At 44.5% G+C, this 19,702-nt stretch overlaps 1 protein-coding gene and 1 pseudogene across 1 annotated transcript; one reads left to right on the forward strand and one right to left on the reverse strand.

The window, feature by feature from the left end:
* Window positions 1–1,619: 1,619 nt before the first annotated feature.
* On the forward strand, window positions 1,620–4,842 carry LOC136524483 (protein NEOXANTHIN-DEFICIENT 1-like; annotated as a pseudogene).
* A 397-nt stretch (window positions 4,843–5,239) lies between these two features.
* LOC136536593 (myb transcription factor 42-like) lies at window positions 5,240–9,727 on the reverse strand. Its single transcript, XM_066528835.1, has 3 exons — window positions 9,625–9,727; window positions 6,126–6,255; window positions 5,240–5,822 (listed from the first exon to the last, which is right to left on the reverse strand). The coding sequence occupies exons 1-3, from the start codon at window positions 9,725–9,727 to the stop codon at window positions 5,240–5,242; spliced, it is 816 nt and encodes a 271-aa protein (XP_066384932.1).
* Between the last annotated feature and the right edge of the window lie 9,975 nt (window positions 9,728–19,702).

Raw genomic sequence — 19,702 nt, forward strand, 5'->3', positions numbered from 1 at the left:
AGGATTATCAGATATGTAGCTGGCACTTCTGAATATGGTTGCAAGTATGAAAAGAAGTCCATTTCAGGCCTGAAACTGTTGGGTTATTCTGATAGTGACCATGCAGGTGACCTTGAGAAGAGGAAAAGCACTACAGGGATCCTGTTCTTTCTGAATGAAAATGTGGTGACTTGGACGTCACAGAAACAAAGGGTTGTTTCACTGTCAAGCTGTGAAGCTGAATATATAGCAGCAGCTGCTGCTGCATGCCAAGGTGTTTGGTTGAGCAGGCTGATAGCAGATCTGACATGTGAAAAAGTTCAGAAGTTCAAGCTCCTGATGGATAGTAAGTCAGCAATTGAGTTGAGCAAGAATCCGGTATATCATGAGCGAAGCAAACACATAGACACACGGTATCATTATATCAGAGAGTGTGTTAGTAATGGTGTTGCTGAGGTTCAACACATTGGCACTGACCGACAGTTAGCAGATGTTCTGACAAAGCCGTTGGGGAGAGTGAAGTTTATCGAGATGCGTCAGAAGCTGGGTGTCATCGGTGTGTGTCACGATTAGGGGGTGAATTGTTGGGGTCCAGTACTCTGTAATCGTGACAGGAACTTGTAATCATTCTTAGGTGCATTAGTTAGCTTGTTCGGTGCATGAACATGTTTTGTACACGCGTAGAATCGCGGGCAGAGGCGGAGACTTGCACGTCCCTGCGCCGTGACCGCGACCAGGAGGCTCACTCCGCCACGGGTTGCCTGCCGTGCTTGTCGCATGGACGTTCGCAAATGACGGCGTATCATGCAGCAACAACCTGTGGCGGGGAAGTCGGATCGAGCCGGTATAATAATCAATGAAGTGCATCTGGGAAAGCTGCGCCATTCGCAGTAAACCAACTCGCCGTGTTCTGCGTTCTATACTTTGTTCGATCTGTTCGAGTTCGTGGTGATCGCACACCACCGGGCATCGCCGGCAGCCGAGAGTTCCTAGGACGGTGAGCCACCGACAGTGGAGAAGGAGGGGGAGATTGTTGGGGTTTAGTCCCACATCGTGTAGCGATGGTGGGGGAGCACAACATATAAGGCGGGAGAACCCCCACCTATCAGGCTAGTCTTTTGGGTTGGGAAGGCCCAAAGGCCTTATATGTTGTCAGCTTCGGTGGACCTGGGACCTGTGGGAGCGCAGGCTCGTAACGAGCCGGGCCGGCTGTAAGCCAGCTCCAAGGTCGTGAACTCAGTGGTCACCACCGGTTCCAACAATTTAGTATCAGAGACCATGGTAAAGAAAAAGCTAAACCCGATAAAAAAATCTCGAGCGTCACATATGGCGGGGGCACCCCGATGTGTGACTAAGGGGGAGATTGTTGGGGTTTAGTCCCACATCGTGTAGCGATGGTGGGGGAGCAACATATAAGGCGGGAGAACCCCCACCTATCAGACTAGTCTTTTGGGTTGGGAAGGCCCAAATGCCTTATATGTTGTCAGCTTCGGTAGACCTAGGACCTGTGGGAGCGCAGGCTCGTAACGAGCCGGGCCAGCTGTAAGCCAGCTCCAAAGTCGTGAACTCAGTGGTCACCACCGGTTCCAACACATCCCTCCTCCCTCCCCTCGCCTCCTTCCATCGAACCAAAGCTCGCAAGCCGCAAAGTCGCGATGACAATCACTTGTTTAAGCCGCGACCTGCGTCCCAGCATCAGTTAGTGCATCAGCATTCATCGCCCCTTGCCTCCCCTCGGCCCTCCCCTTCTCCGTTCAGGCGTTCACCCTCTCCCACTACCACTCCCTTGATCACATCAATCACCTGCCTATAAATCCGGGCCGCCCTTTCACTCCTTCCCTGCTCCAGTCCAGGGACCGACCGCTTTCTTGCATTCTCAGAGAGTCTGTCTAGTTGCGGAGAGTCTGAGCAGGAGGATCCATGGCGGCGGAGAAGGAGAAGGCCTGCGCGGGGTGCCAGCACGGGCCGCCATGGGTGTTCAAGGGCAGGCAAGCAAGGCCCCGCAGCTCTCCTTTTTTCTTTCCTGTTTGATCGAGCCCGAGCCAGTGGGTGATGATGGTCTCTTGCTGCCGGCTTGAATTTGCTGCCTGCAGCGCATTTGTACCAGCTGCATTTGGTGAAGGCGTCGACGGCGCGCGCCTTCGTGCCCCGGGACCTCCGCCTGGTGGAGGCCTTCGGCTACACGCTCGGCGGCATGTTCCTGGCGCGCTACCACGACAGCCCCGCCGGCGAGTTCGACGAGGTACGCGCGAGCATGCATGCCGCCTGCTAGTACCACCACCACCACCCGCCTCCTGAATCCGGTTCTTGCAAGATTCGGTTCGACCGATCTCTCCCCTCTTTGCGCCTGCAGCTCGTGGTGATCGCCGGCATTGTGTGGAACCCGCCGACTTCCTGCGCGTGAGTTCGCCTTCGCTCCGGTTCATTGCATCTGCATCTCTGCATTGCACTCAATCTTCTGTGGCCTAGTTTAATCGCTTCCAGGCTTCTACGCCAATTTCTCCTGCCTGATTGGCCTCGATCAGGGGGACCTCAACAGAAAAAGAACAGGGCAACTTGCAATATAGAAGAAAACAAGAAACCTCGTGTGCGCCAGCCGGCCATAAACAACCCCCTTATCCCCCGTATGATTGTACTTGGCAGCACGGACTCTGCCTTGCTTCCTTCAATTATTCGAGGGTTTCGGGTGGCCGGGTGCGCTGCACTTGCTCCGTGTGGCCAACTTGCTCTGCGCAGCTCAGCTCAGCTGCAGCCGCCCGCGGTTTCCTCATCTTCCGTGGGATGGAGAGGACAGAAGAATATATGCATGTGGTATGTACAGTACCAAGCAGAGCTGCAGAGGCAGATGAAATGCAGCAACTGAACTCTGAATAGTGATGTTTCTCCCTCCACGGTTGTTCTGGTGAAAGATGAAGCGATGACTTGCTTTTTGTTTCCTTTTTTTTTCGGCTGATGAAATCTAGCGGTAGTACTCCTGCTTCAATAGTCCAGACCCTTGCTGGTGCATAGGATGACTTGCTTGACTGAACCTTTTTCAGTTCTTGCTGGTTCTGAAGTGATATACTGTCTGAACCTATTTTCAGGTGGGCTGCCAGGGTGCTGGTGAACAGCGTCGAAGCCTGCCGGCACGGCCGCAAGGTTACCGTCGGAATTCCTCTCTGATCTGTATCACTTTGTTGTCCTACTGCTTCCTTCGCCTTAATTGGAGCCATTCCAATTCTTGCAGGAAGTAGGACTACCAAGCCATGTTGCTACATTCTCAAAGGTACTGACATACAAACCCATTGCTACATTCAGAATATAGGACTGTTCGTTAGGCTTGAAAAATGTTATCATTATATGAGACTTGTAACCTATCTGTCACATGAGATAGACTGAAGCTGCTTCACTCGGGGATAAACCGCTGGTCAAACCAAACAGCTTCCTTAACATGCTAGGAATTGGGTCGACAACCTCCAAGCAAGGGAATGGCCGTGAGATTGAGATTTCAGAGACCAAGGGCTCATCTAGTAGGCATTTGTGCAACATCAGCATGCCACTTACCGGTAATTTCAGTCTTCTTATCTGATCGGTACATCGAAGCCACGTCACACGGTTATGTAGAAGTAATTGTTAGGCTCACAGTTGTACTTGTTTCCTTGTCCTGTTGAGATACATTGCCTGAACTTTTCAGTTACATTCTTGAACATGGAAAATTCATTGTTTTTTTTTACCAGAATTATTAACCAGTAAGGCATTATAGGCTCATCAGAAACCATGCATATATTAGTCTGAATTTGTTGCATTGTATTTTATCAAATCACTCTTACCTCACTTCATCACTGAGGATCAATGGATGTCAAATACTAGGCGTTTCCAATATGTCTTTCTGAATGTCATTTTCCTAACCTTATCCTTTTCACTCTCAAAATGGTACTCACGAACCTTGGCTTTGTTGATTCAATTCTTTATTTCAGTTTCTAATCATGTGGAAGTGGACAGCAGGATCACATAAGAACCACAAGTGGATGGGCCCAGCAATCAGAATCTCACTTCCAAGTTTCAGGTTAGGTAAAACGAACCGGATGGCCTCCATGATTTCTCAAAAGAAAGCTGCCAGGTTCCAAAACATGTAAATAAGTGTAACGAAATTAAATGATTCGCGTAGCCATGTGCAGCTTTCTATTGAGAAAACAAAAGAAAAGAAATCCTTGTCAAAATATATGTTGTCTCTGAACAAATATGTCTCGCTTGCTTTGCAAATTTCAGTGGTCAGACAGAGGACCATCCTGATCTTCTCAAGTACTCCTGTCAAATAGAATGCAGGTGCTGACATAAATAAACTCTGTGAACGTCCTGAGATACACATTGATGGCATTTTCAACAAATTATTGCCTTTCTAAGCAACTATTTTCTTCCACAGGGTGAACCCTGTAAAGCCTGCTAGGATTTGGAGTCCAAGAACCACAGAGCCACAGGAAAAATCTGACGGCAAGATCAGCTCTGGGTCCAACGTGATAACTGACTTGGATGCCCAAAGCCAGAGCATTTCAGTTCTGTTCTCGAGTTCAGCTCCCTGAGAATGCACGTTGACGCTCCCAAGATCGTTGTTCCACACTGCAAGAAGAAGAAAGTCGGATACTCGAGCACTTAAATCTGAAGGAGCTGTGCAATATGGTTAAAAGAACCCCGGGAGTTTTGGCCACGTTTGACCCGGTTGCTTGATGAATTCATGCAGTTTCTGGTTGCTTTTACCACAACATATTCTTTTCTTGGTTATTTTTTTCTTGGCCTTTTTTCTTGTTTATAAAGAAATATGTCGGATATGCATAACATAGTACTTGTTTAATTCAAAATTGGAAGTAGTTTGATTCCTGTTGCAAATTGTTACAGAGATTGGTAACTTTGATGCATACTCTGTATTCAGAACAGATTTTTTTTCTAAAAGCACAATGAAGAAGAAAAGACAATGAGCCACTGGCATAAAAGATTGATCCCCCAAAAAAAATTTCAGTAAAGATGAACATGCCCGAAGAAACATATGCAGTGTTCAGAAACAAAGAAAAGGTACTGTTACCAGATCAACCCACAACTACAACATTCGTTAGCCCTAAACAACAGAGAGTGTTAATTCCACAAGAATGCACAAAGACAACACACAACAGTAACAGAACACACAGCACATGACAAATTGACAATCCTACAGGTAATCCTAAGCCACCAGTGCTATCTCTAACTCTAATCTCTGAACCAGTCATGAGGCTACGATGCTATCATCAGATCAGTGATGATCAAACCATGGCAAGAAGCTCTCAGTGTCATCGAACCCGTCGATGCAAGCCAGCAGCTCCGGTTCCATGAAGTTCAGAGGGATCGGAGACAGGGGAGCGCAGACGAGGTCCATGAGCCTCTCTCCAACCTGACCACCGGGCGGTGGTGGCGGTGGCGGCAGCAGCAGCGGCAGCGGCAGCGGCAGCGTCTTCTCCAGAGGCAGTCGGGTCACCAAGGCCGGCTTCTGCTCGATCCCCACCACCGGTCCACTAACTGGGACCGACGCGATCGGTTCTGGGCCGGCGGCAGCGACCTGAACCGGCGTCGGGCCGGCCAGGACGGGCTTGACGACGGGGCTGGAGGACCCAGCCGTGGAGCTCTCCTCGCTGCTGTAGACAACTAGCTGCAGGCCCCGCGCGGGAACCCCGGCGGCGTCGGACGACGTGCTGCCGGTCGGGCAGGTCCGGCGGCCCCAGGTGGCGGCGGTTCTTCTCGCCGCTGGGAGCAGGTACTTCTTCTTGAGCGTGCTGTTCCAGTAGTTCTTGATGGCGAGGTCGGTCCTCCCGGGAAGCTGAGCGGCGATGACGGACCAGCTGTTGGGTGAACACACCAACCAATCCAAGAAATTTGCAGCATGTCAGTGATAGTGCTTCAATTCTCTGCACTCTACATTTTTATTATCTACTGAGTAATTAACTGATATGAAATCTCAGTGCAATAAAACAGCAGTTCAACAACTCAATATGTACGTTCAATGAAATCAGTGAGTAAAAGACTGCAGTTGTTGCAGAATGGATTAACTTCTAAAAAATAACCATGGCAATCCGTGTTGTCAGATGTGGCTGCACTACTTGCACTTGTAGTGGACATTGAGAATGGGTTCATGTGAGACTTACCAGCTTCCCTTCTTGCTGTACATCTCGCAGATGATCCTCTCCTCGGCCAGCGTGAAATTGCCGTGCTTCAGACCCTCGCGGAGGTAGTTCAGCCACCGGGAACGGCAGCTCCGCCCGCACCGCCTCAGCCCTGCAGAGAGCCATTGAAAAAAAAAACTTGTTTTTAGATAATGGAGTATCTGAACACTGACGAGAGCAATTTATTTTAGCTTATGCATGCATTGCAACTATCAGGTCAGATATATACGAGTAAAATACATTGAGGAGAGAGCAATTTGACGACGCGTGGCTGCTTGATCAAGAAGTGTCAATGCTAGCAAACAGAGATGACAATGCGCAAACAGAGATGAACGACGAGCAGTATACAAACCTAAACTGTCGGACAAGGCCTGCCAACTCCGACCGATGCTGCCATGCCTCTGAATGTAGTTGATGATCAAGTCATCCTCCTCCTTTGACCACTTTCCCTTCTTGATCATCCTCACCCCTTAGCTTGTGTACTAAACCAACACACTTGTCTCCCAGAGGGGGGCACAGGAATTCAAGAGTACAGTATGACGGCCAATTTATAGGGAATAGACTCGTACGGTAAAACACCTAATGCGTGATAATCTCAATGGTTTACCGTGGGGTAAATATCCCTTGTTTTACCGGTTTGTCTTGTATTTATATCCAACGATTCCTTATTCTCAGAAAGGAGGAAAAGGAAATGGTGAAATGAAAGGGAGGGTAGAAATTTCACACCACATGACGAGGCTGCAGTCTCAGGGATTCCAAAAAATTTTGCGCAGTACTCGTCACATCGAATCTTGCGGTACATGCATGGAGTACTAAATGTAGACGAAAAAAAAACTAATTACACAGTTGGTCGAGAAATCGCGAGATGAAACTTTTGAACCTAATTAGTCCATAATTAGACACTAATTACCAAATACAAACGAAATGCTACAGTGAGCCAAAATCCAAAAAATTTTGGATCTAAACGGGGCCTTACTCTTACAGAGGTAAGTGGAGAAGTGAAAAAGAAAAGGAAACTCATTATGAAGCTACGTTTGATGTAAAATGAAACTGGTACATGTGTGTTCTCGACTTGACGTAGCCGCAGCCTCCTAGTCCTAGGGCCTCTGCACTGCCTGCTAGTGAGAAAAAAGACGGGACATGTATCCTACAAGTAAGTCAAGTAGTCGTCTATCTTATATTTTTTTAATCCAAATGAATTTATCCACGGAGTCAAAACTAATTTTAGGATTAGAGCTTAATCACAATATTGGCTTCGATGATGGTCACAACGAGGTAACTCTTGTGGTCGTCGATTGACTAAATTGTGATATATATCTGCCAAATGATCTGTGATCCTGGACACTCCTTAGGCCACGTACAACGCAAGGCTCTTACTTGCAGTTTCGTGGCCGTTTGCAACAGTGGAGGGCAGCACATGCAAGCCTGGCGTGCGGCCTGAGACGCTCCGGCAAGCGTTCGACGCTTGGCTTGGCTTGAAGCGCCCAGGCGCTTGAAACTGTACAAAAATATTCAAGGAATATGTGATTTGCATTGCAGCTTTTGATGCTTAAAGAAGATCTTAGCTATTTAAGCATAATTTTTTTTCTGGAATACGCAACAGTGTTGCGTATCATTACATTAAGAAGAAAGGAGTTTATAATTTACAAGCGGTCTAGCCACCACAGTGATTAAGCATAATTTGAATAAAACTACCATTGCAAGCCAAGGCTCTTACATAGATGCTTATTTATTCTTTCACCTTAAGCTTCTGTGTTAAGCGCCCTTGCATTGTACATACCCTTATGCAGGCCCTAACTTGTAAGCCCAGGTCATCAACCACTCAGAGTTTGGTCGATGGCCGCAGAGCAGCGGTGAATCTAGCAAAAAAAAACTTCATTGGGATCAACTTCTTCATGTGATATAATTTTTTTTGAGCTTGGATGGCAATTTACTAAAGGATTTACAAATTTTATTGGGGTCGACGGACCCTCGTAGGCCTCGCCTTCGCCGTAGAGAGGAAATCAGGAATCCACCTTGATGGGTGAAGTATTGGAGGTGTTGACGTGTTGTATTTGTTTCTTGCGTTGTATTCTACAGTAATGCGACTGCCAGTGTTATCTCATTGCTTCAGATGCTTTTCAGTTAGGTTTAGAAGTGTTGAATCTTATGGCATGTCAAATGTTTTAAGGTTTGACGGTGGATTCGACGTAAGGATTCTGGTCTGGCTTCAATGTTTAGTGGCTTTGTTCATCCAGAGCATCACATACATTTGATGAAGACTATTAGGAAGCAAACTATTGAAGCACCTAGATAGAAAAATGTATTTTTTAATTTTATATAATTTGATGATGTACCATGCCAACTTATTAGCATAATACTTCATCTTCCCCTCAGGATATGTTCAAGAAAGGTCGGGCAGATTCCCTCTTCGGCTGAATGATGTGAACGGCGGCAGATGCCGACTTTTTTATTTATCATCAGTAGAAGAATTTGAGCTCATTTTCTATGTCGTCCATTTATTAATTTCATGCTGTCACGGGGCTGGGCTTTTAAGGCCCAACTTGGCTTGGCTCGATCGTTAGCTCGATAACAGAATTGCTTCTAGAGTTCTAGATGATGATGTTGTTTGTACACCTGACCTAGCTATGAACAGTGCAATAAGCCACAGCCCAATAAGTCCAACAAGTTGAAGCGAGCAAGCTTGTATATATACATGCTACAACCACATTACTTGAAGTGCTTGGACTGTTTGGATGCCTGCAGCGCTAAAATCCTAAAACCTGTTTGGTTCACGTTCACCTGCTTGCAGCTTGCACCACCTCTACATTGACAAACAGCTCTCTACATTGGTTCACGTTCACTTTTCAATCTCTACATATGCATACATTGACACAAGCAGCTTGCACCACCTCTGGCGAATCGAACTTGAAAAGTGGAGAGGTGAAGCATTCTTTAATATCTTGTAGGTTGCCAAAAATGCAGAGATTCTCGAATTGGAGGTACTAGTACATTTCAGTTTGGGCATGAATACATGCATGAAAGCAGCTTTTCTCCGGAAGACCGGAACGTCGTGTTTAAATAATGGAAGATAAAGTAAAGTTTACTAGTACATCCAGACAAGATCTATATCAATGAGTGAAATACACTGACGGTCCTTTAACTTATCGATATGTGCCAGTCCGGTTCACGAACTTGCAAACGCGAAAAATGGGCCCCTGAACTTGTCAAGTTGTTCACCGCAGATCCATTTCTCATCCAGCGCGGCCTCCAGGCGACGTGGCATCGCCAGCGTGGCGGACGAAGCACGTGAGCCGCACGTTTCAATACCGAACGCGGCGGGGTGGTGCTACGTCCGCACTGTTTGGTGGACCGGGAGGCGCGAGACGCGGCGGCGCCCATGGCCAGCAACGGCGAGCTCGGTGGGGTGGCACTGTGGAGCGCTAGCGCTAGCGCTTGTGAGCGCTACACGGGGGTGGAGAGCGCGACGAGGCGAACTTGCCTAGGACATTCCCCGCGGCGGAGGACGTCCGGAGGCGGCGGTACGTGCGGCGAGGCGGCTCGGCCGCGGCGGCGCAGCTCCGGCGAGCCAGAGTGACGCGCATAGAGGGAGAGGAAGAGCGCGGGAGCACTGGAGGGTGCCTTAGCACGCCCCAAAGCTCGTCGACAAGCTCGCGTCTGTTGGAAAGCGGCAAAGGAGGAGATCGACGGCGGCGGCGGCGCTGCTAGCTCGGGATGAGGCGACGGTGTCTGTAGAGCGAGAGAGAGAGCACGGGGAGAAGCGGAGTGAGTGCGGAGTGCTCACGCGACACTCTGGGCACCATTTTAGAGGGAGAGAGAGACCGCGGGAGGAGAATAAAGGCCGGTCAAGGAGCTCGGCTCCATGCCGACAATGACGGATCTCTGACTCGGCGCTGCGGGACAAGTGGCTCTGGGCGAGGGGCTGCGGCGTGTAGAAAGGGTCCGCGCGAGGTGCTCGGTCATGCAGGGGACGCGGGAGAAGGGCACGGCCAGGCGTGGTCCAAGCGCTGCCGGCTACGGTGTTCGTCCCGTGCGGAGCGGGAGGTAGGGGCGACGTGAGGGGCCTACATTGAAACATGCGGCTCACATGCTTCGTCCGCCACGCTGGTGCTGCCACGTCACCTGGAGGCCGCGCTGGATGGGAAATGGACCTGTGGTGAACAACTTGACAAGTTCAGGGACCCATTTTTTGCGTTTGCAAGTCCGTGGACTGGATTGGCACAGGGCGACCGCCAGTGTATTTCACTCTATATCAATTATATGAAACTTTGCATACAGAAGAATTACATATTTTTTTAAAAAAGACTACAAGAGCTTTGCCGGATTTTTACTAGACCATAAAAAATGAAAACATAATTACAAAAGAATTACAAGAGGAAACGGCCCCTGAGCAACACTCACTCGGCCGCAGGCCGCCACATTGACCTGTTCCCCTGCCCAGCGACCGAAAACAAAGAGAGCTTCCTCCAAGGAACACAGCTATAGCTAAGATGGTTGATGTTGTAGGATTCCCCGTGATTCCTCGTCGCCAATCGGAAAAAAAAAAGGTAATGATTTTGGATACGTAGTTACTAAGCAACAGCTTGTTCTTATCCACCGGTAAAATCTCTGCCAGCAAATACTTTAGGAAAAAATCATTTACAGTTAGATTAATCTTTTTACATGGCTGCTTGTTTAATTCAACTTCTATATATAGCGGAGAAACACCTAAAAAACTATTGAACAGGAAGCATCCAAGCACTTGTGAAATACAGGTTGAACTTCCAGGTCCAAGCACTATGGAAAAACTACTATTGGTTTGCTCATAATTAATCCCAGTCTCAAATAGATATATATCCGATTCTGAACATCCAACAATGCCACTGATTCCCTTAAAAAAACAATGCCACTGATTAGCAGCTATTGTATTTTCTTACCAACTAGTAGTAGAACTGAAACACGGTAGTTTTCATAAACACAAGTAGAGCATAAAACATCCGGTTTCTTTTTTAAAGTAGAAGCGAGCGAAAAAAAAAAAAAAAAAAAGGGGGGGGGGCCCGTTTTCAAGGATATGACTATACAAGAAAGAAAAAGAGGAGCTGGGCAAAAATTTTCCGGACTACAACGGATTCTGTCAGCTTACATTAAGACATCATTTAAAATATGAATCCAGACTATCCTAGTTCTGGATAGCTGCATGCCTGTATGGTTCTGTGATTGTGTCCAAGACTCCAAGTGTTGCTACCAGTGAGGATCGAATGGACTTTAGTTAAGTGACCAGCGGCAATAGTTGAATCAAGAGAATTATTCACTATATTGCCATCAATTTAGATCAGTATTACTAACGAATATACCAATAGACATTGCTACACTATTCATCGATGAAGGTATATACCAACAGGCACTTGAGGTGCTCTCTCAAGTGCAGGCACTGTGCCTATTCATCGATGAAGGTGACGAGCACAGGTGCTGGTCCAAGCCTCCAAGTCCAAGGACAGTTGTGGCAATGTTTGGCCAAACAAAAAGGACAAAGATGACAGGATTCTGAACAAAACTACAGTGTGAGTTGTTGTTTCCTCCTATCATTGGTACTGAAACAGAATAAGAAGCGGCGGAGTCACAAGGCAAAACTGTTCATATGTAATAGAATTGTTGCTGAACCAAACATATTTTCATTTTTACTCTGCATTTGTGAGTTCATCATGGTCCTGTGCTTCTAAACACAGGTCTCACAGTTCATCCAACCTACTGGACCACAAAGGCCATGTCCACGGGATCAATCAATGGGTCATTCATTCCGCCCGGGCTTCAGGCAACACAAAAATCCCCAGCGAACTTACGTGGGCCTTGACATCTACATCTACGCTTGGAACGGACAACGGAGGGAGTAGATTGCAGCAACACACCAGCAGCAGCAGCAGCTGTTGCTCACCAAAAAAACAAAAGGCAGCAATGCACAATCTGTAGCTGACCCGTCACGAAGAAGCTAAGCTCGTGGGTGTGTTTGGTCTGTGAAGTCATTCTATTCATCATGAGGTGATGCATTATTAGTTTATTTTATGAATTTTGTTGGAATCACCTTATTCTACATGTATATATTAATTATTAGCTTGTGAGAAATGAGGTAATAATAAATCAACACATTCTATTCCATAAACTAAATAAAAAAGTGAGTAGTGAGAAGACGATGGACCACCCCATTTCTCAAACAAACACACACTGAAATGGCAGCTGAGCTGACCAGCGCGTGGATCGGTATTCAGTCACGACTCGAAAAGGCCCGTGGGCTGAACTCAAAAATGTACTGAAGCAAAGCGGAGCAAATGGATTTTTCAGAAAGTGTAATGCCACATAAACGTTTCGCCTTTAATTTCTTTGTCGAGGACGAGGACGAGACTAGAAATGTGATTTAGCGTGCAAAAGAGGAAATGCCAAGTCAAGAAAGAGACAGGGTCTTGTGAAAAGGCTTCTCTGTGGAAGCGTGTCAACGTGGTACAACAAGTACTGTGAGGCTGAGAAATTTCATCAATATGACGTGGGGATATCTGGAAGTCGATCTGGAACTGAGAAGATCGACCGAACTGAACTCTTCCTCTCTCTCTCTCTTTTTTTTTTTTTGAAAATGGAGCAACTCTCAAAAACTGAGAGGATGTATCCAGCCGATCGATGAAAGGCATGCTTGGTAGGACTCTTTTCACTTATAACTCTTAATAACAAGGGATTTTTTTGGTTGAAGTGATTATGCAGTTAAAAGTGATTTTTTACGTTCAGTAAATCAAGAGAACTACTTTTTCAACTTTTAACCACCTAGTAGCTATTTGAAAAAACACTTAGGAGAATTAATGTAAATCAATTGTAGAAAAAACAAAATCTGTTTAGCAAAGCGGCCTGAGAGATGAAGGTCACAACTACAACAAATACTAGGCCCTAGATCCGAAAAAGAGAAAACCATTTTCAAAACCGGGACCACATGCCTTACAGGATAAGGCAAAGCTGTTTTCAAAGCAGCCGCAGCTGATCGGTCTAGAAATATCTAAAGCTTGTCTGCTCGTCTCATCTACTGTCCTCGCTTACACACGGAACATACGTACTCTGCTCCATAAACTCTGTCGCGAAGTAATTTCACAAAAAAAAACTAGAGTTTATGGAACACCACTTTATGTATTCTCGTAACTCTACTTTTTTCTTCGAACAGAGTGTATGAAGCTGAAACCATTTGGCTAAAATACATGAAGCAGAACTAAAAAAAAATGTGGAGCAGAGCAGTCCCAAACACCCTCTTAGTCAAATATTATACCTTTAACTATTAATTTTAAAAATTTTGTATAGTTAATAACACAAGATTTATGTTCTCAGGAATATTTTTATGATTTATAGTTTATATATTATAAAACTATACCGAGTTTTAAAATAAAAAATATATGATTTAGATAAATCTAATGTGACGTGTAAAAGAACTAAGGGAGTAGTTGTAATCTCCGGCTGCAATCATCCGAAAAAAAAAACTTTATCCACAAGTATCATGCCTTAATTAGTTGAGAAAATTACTGGAAGGACCCACTGCCGTCCTCATAAATCCTTCCAGGCCCATTTGTCTCTTGGGTCCCACCAGGAGGCAAATTGCTAGACGCGTCACGCGTCCTATGATAAACCCACGTCCTGTCTGGATAAATTACTTTGCCTTATTTTTACAGTCATATTTGTATAGAATGTAGTTGGTGTTATTTTTCGAATCAGAGTATAACGCATTAACACAAACATTCATGCACGTAAGTATAAACGTGCACAGATACTCTCCCTTTTAAAGTTTGACCATATATATACAAAAATATACTAATATTTATGATGAATAATAAGCATAATTAGATTGAGCACGAAATACAATTTTTATAATAAATTTATTTAGAAATATAAATATTAATATTATTTTCTATATTTCTAATCAAACTTTAAAAATTTGGCTTCTCAAGAAGCTAGGGGGTGCGTTTATTGTGGAACCGGAAGAGTACACTGTTACTATTAAGGGATCCCTACTATTAATAGTTGTAGCCGAAACCAATAAGTATGGTAAGTTGACTAAGTTCGTAAAAACAATGCAATAAGTGTGCTAAATTCGAATGTCATTGTAGATTATTCAGAAAAGATAATTCTTGATGTAGATTTTCTTTTTTATATAAAATATATCGTTAATAATTTTTGCTACAACTAAAGAAGATGTTACCATAGGTAGTGCTTCTATTTCAGAGTTCTCTGATTCTGTCACGCACGATGACAAAAAAAAAGTACATGTCTGGATCCTTGAATTGAATTCATTTTAATAATCATAATTTAGACACATACTTAATTAAGTCAATATGATTGTATACGTATTATATTTGTATATTATTGTTGGCTACAAGAGAAATACTTATGTGTTGCATTTCTACCATAAAGGAGCGATGTAACACCCCTGGTGTTACGAGTTTACTTAGCCCCGAGATTTAGGTCCGAGAGGAATTAGCCAAATAAGTTTTTGGGTTTTAAAAATTTATAACGCACGTGAAATGATAAGTGAATCCTATGTGACTCACTTTTGTGGTTGAGAAAAATTAAAATAAATAGTGTTAACTAGTGCTCTTGGGAGCTCAAAAATCAAATTTGACGTTAGGATAAGTTCTTTTCGTTAAGACGGCAAACACTTGAACTATTGTTAAAATATCATTTTTGGCGAATTATATTGAGAAAAATAGTTAAATGGTGCTTAAATATTTTATTCCTATGGGTTAGTATAAGGTATGGACTATTGCATGAAGTATTTATTGGTTGAAGTTGACAAGGTTTAGACCTATTAAAAATTACAACAAAAGAGTTAATGGTTATTTAGCCCCAACTGAAATCCTTAACTTTTCTAAGTATGGAAAAGTATTAAGACAATGCTATTTTGATATTTAAATTCTAGCTAAAATGTTTAAACACTAGCTGCATGTTTTGGTATTATTGGTTGCATCAAAGTGAGTACATGAGCATGGTGTAGGTCGAAGTTGTGTGGGATGTCATGTTGCTCTCGTAAAAATTGCTCAAATCTTCTTAGAACGCGCTGTGAACCATGATTTGGTGCTCGGTTCGTGAACCGGCGTTCAGCGTGACGAACTTATGTTGGCACCTCCCTATCTCCCTCGGTCGCTCTCTGGATGTGAGGTTTGCTTCGTCAGTTGGGTGTTAGTATCGACTTTAGGTTAGGGGAATTAGTTGAACGTCGATCGTGATCGTTAGCAGCTTTTGCCGCACTTCAAAATTTGTGCACATCACCGCTCGTCGTTGCGCGGCTCGTGTCTGCAGTCACCGCGCACGCGCTGCCGCTACCTGGCCATTCTTGGCCATGGTCGTGCTCGTGGCCGACCTTGTGGGCTATCGGCCGCTCGTCAGGCTGGGTTTGGCCTCGGGCGCCTCCGTGGGCCCAGACTACGCCGCATGACTAATGTGGCACCCGGCTCGCCGCTCGATCCACCTACCACTGAATCATTGTCTGCATCCGTTGTTCCGTCGTGTTGCTACCCTTGTCGTGGTGTCAATGCTTTTCCCGTGTGACCGCTGTTCCACTGTCGCCGTTTGTGTCCTGCCAAGACCAAGCGGTCCCATCTCGGCACCCCATGGCGCCCTCCCTCTGAGCCTCACCATGCGGAAGCTCCCGCTCATTTAACGCAGCCTTGGTCGAGGTTGTCCGAGCCTTGAGGCCGCGGCCTCGTCCGCCTTGCCTCCAATGAAGCCACGCCGCTTCGCAAGCTTATACGCGCGGTTCGTGATACCCCGCCTCGATTCAGTGCTCCAGCAGCTAGGATTGAAGGCTCGCTAGCAGCTCGACCCTCACTTTGGTGCAACCAAGCACTACTGGCTACCAATTTGGCGTTTTTATCACCACCGGCCAGGTACGCCGCCGTGCTAGTGAAATTGGGGTAAGGTCTAAATGGGTTCAATTGTTTGTATCCACGAGCTCGCTTTGACCTCCTCTATCTGGTGCTCACGCCATTTGGCCAGGGTGCTTGCCGGAGACGTAGTGACACGTGGGTGTCCATCCTGGAGCACCGCTGCCCTAGTGGCTCGCACATGGCCAGACCGCCACAGCGCTCCCCAGCTTCAACCGTCACTATAGAGTACATCACGGTGAGCTACTGATGCTGCTCAACCACCTCTACCCTTCCGTGAGTGCGTAGGTTCGCTGGAACGGCTGCGCCACCACCATACACCACTGCCCGCTGCTGCTGCATGCGCTAGAGCACCTCTCAGCTCTCCACCGCCACCCAGCGTAGCCGCTTAGGTCGGGGATTGCGATTGACCCTCTAGGTAAGTCCGTGCAAACCCTAGATGGTCGGCGTGACCGCTCGGTGCCCATGCTCGCTGCACCACCACGCATCCTGCTTCGGGGACGTGCATGGGGAAATTAGGAAGGAGCTAGGGGTGAACTGAATTAGTCAGAGAGAGAGGGAAATAGTAAACAAACGGCGACATAGTTTTAGAAAAGATCATGGTCTCTTTTGCAAAAGAGCTGCGTGCACGCAGACTCCCCGCTTTGGGTCATTGCTGGGCCGGCCTACTGCGCACGCCCATGTCCTGCGTTGGGCCAAGTGGGGCTACTGGGCCGAATCGATGGCCACCGGCCCTTTTTTTCTAAAGCGTTTTTAATTTAGTTTCTAAGCAAACTTGTAAATTCAATATAAATTTGTGTAGTTAACCTAAAATTATGAAATCAATTTTGTTAGGTTCCTAAAATCATGGTCTATCTACTAATATATTTTGTTTATATAGTTTTATAATATTTTCAGAGTAATCTAATTAATTTGATATGCTTAATATTGTTAAGATATAAACTTGAAGGATTTTTTGTGATAAATTGGTGATAGTGTTGGCTCTAAAACTTTCATAGTAAATTTCTAACATTATTAGGTGCTCACTGTAATTTTTGTAGCTCCATAATAATTAGTTTGCTAGGGTAGCTAAATAGGCCATAGTTCTAAAATATATGTTTAATCAATAAAATACCGAAACACCTTAGGATTTAAGAACTAAAACATTTTTTCGGAGGCGAAACCTTACCTGACGACGTGGATATATAGCCTAGTACATTAGTCATTAAAGTTAGCTCGTTAGCTTGCGGAGCATAATCGTATTTTAGGTTGTTGTTGCCGTTGATTATTTATGTCTCTGCGTTGCATCCACGTATATCATAATAGGGACAATGATGGATCATGGAGTCGACCAAAGTAGCGAAAAAGATGGTGCCTGATGATTGTGTCATCATGATGGAATGCTAATTTTTGGTTATATCTCACCTAGGCAAGTCCCGGTGCATAACCCCTATTATTCTATACTTTATTTTATGCTTGTGCATTAAGTTTTAAGGAGTTGAATGAAAACCCACTTTATATATATATATATGAGTCCTACTAGTATGTCAGGATCATGTAGATTGCTATGCTATAGGGTCCGATAGAAGTCGAGTGATTACCTGTCACTCACGAGAGATAGGAAAGATATTATTGTTGTTACTATAGTACTATCACATGGAATATATATAAATGATAATTGGAGACCGGGTGGAATGGTACTTTATATCTGGATTTGGTTAGGCATCCAAGCGAGGCTCGGATTGCACGTGTTCCGCCTATGTCGATTGAGGACCGTCCGTTGCTGTGGATGGTAGTCAGGTCATAGACTTTTTATCCTGAGCACATACTTGCTTATGAGAGCTGGAAGGCTTGTTACGCTCTTGTCATGGGTTCCGGCTCTTTTCAGACTGACTGATTGGAGACGGAGAAAGGTGGAGGTCTAAGCACCACATTGAGCCCGGGTCTCGAGTGTGGGAGCTTAGAGTCCAAGTTTGGACGGAGATCTAGACCCGTGACAAGAGTGGAATGGGTTGGTCTTATTTGTGCTTTGGGTACAAACGGGGCGTGTGTTTCAGGGTACCCAGCTAGGATACATTGATTTATGAATCGTCGTTTCTGTGAGACGGTATGACTTATCTATGATCTAGCATCGTAGTAAGAACTAGAACTATGAAAGATGGTAAAATGGTTCTGATTGCTCATCACCTACTTGAAAGTAGCATATGTGCTTACATAGAATGGTTAGTTAATGAACTAATGATGACTGCTAATAAAATTGACTATAAGGATGCACGTTTAGTAATGCTTCCTACAGATGCAATAACACACAAGTCAGATAGCTTTGCATATCCTTAGAGTCTTTTATTTTTCTCCTGTCGGGTAAGTCTTGCTGAGTACAATCGAGTACTTAGGGTTTTATTTCTCCTATTGCAGGTGATCGGAGGATACTTAGAGTTGACTCTTGTGTGTGGAAACCTCCTGGTGGGTTCAGAGAGGATTCCTTTCACGCTACGACCGTAGTGTTTATTTATAACCCTCACTAAAGGTTTTTTATAAGAAAAGATATAAAATCTGCTAGCATCGCTAGTATAAAAATGTCCATTATGTTAATGCTCTACCATGTCATTAAATTAATCTTTGTATCATCTGTAGCTCTGATAATGTTGTTATATTCCGCTGTTATAATCAATTGATGTAATATTCTGTACTGTAAAAAAATGATGTAAGAAATGACTTAAGAATGTTGTAAGTTTTATTCTCTCATTTATGATCCTGATAGAAAAATGTGGATTTTCGAGTTCTCCCTTGGGGTGTGCTCGACGGAACTGCGTAGTTTAGTGTTCTCTCTTGAGTACTTAGTGTCTAATAGAAGACAAGTACTCCTAGGATGCATTAGATTAGACGGTTCTGCCATAAGCGAGTTGAAGAGCGTGTTAGAAGTTGCAAAATAGAAACATAAAATGGTGATATATAGAATCAATTTCCATCTCTCACCATATAAATTTGAGATAGGTTTATATGTAAAATTTGAAAAGTGGTAGAATGTCAAATTCTAAGCCTAATAGCTTAATTCATTAAGTACTAGATTTTAATTCCTTCAAATAAAAGGATCCAAACGCCCCTAAGGTTTTTTATGATTGACAAAAAGATGTAAGTTGATTGTTTGCAGTGCACCTATCGATAATGGAAGTTGGTCAGTCAAATCTAAGGGTAGAAAGGTGGTGTAACTCATGGAAAGGAAGAGCCATAGTGACAGGTCGCCTACGTGTGCAATTTTCTATCCTTGTGCGGTGTAATTCGTTTGCGTTTAATTATTCGCATTGTTTTTTAATACATACTCATATAAGCGATGCTTAAAGTACGCTTAATATAATATTAGTTGATATATTAAATTTGGTGGTATTAAGCAAATTTACAAGCCGAATACTCCGCAAGTTTTTTTAGTACTAGTAGAAGACTATTACTCTCTTCATCTCAAATTATAAGTTATTATAATATTTTGAGAGTCAAAACATCTTAAATTTAACTAGATTTATATAATAAAATTATAATAATAATATTTATTATACCAATAAAGCATTAAACTTTTTATTAATTATATTTTTATAGTACACATGTTTGATGTCATAAAATCTTTGTAAATCTTTCTATAATTTTGATTAAACTTGATATGTTTTGATACTCCAAGAAAATGTCAGAATGATTTATACTCTCTCC

This window comes from Miscanthus floridulus, chromosome 2, assembly GCF_019320115.1.
Source record: "Miscanthus floridulus cultivar M001 chromosome 2, ASM1932011v1, whole genome shotgun sequence".
In the NCBI taxonomy this organism is placed as follows: domain Eukaryota; kingdom Viridiplantae; phylum Streptophyta; class Magnoliopsida; order Poales; family Poaceae; genus Miscanthus; species Miscanthus floridulus.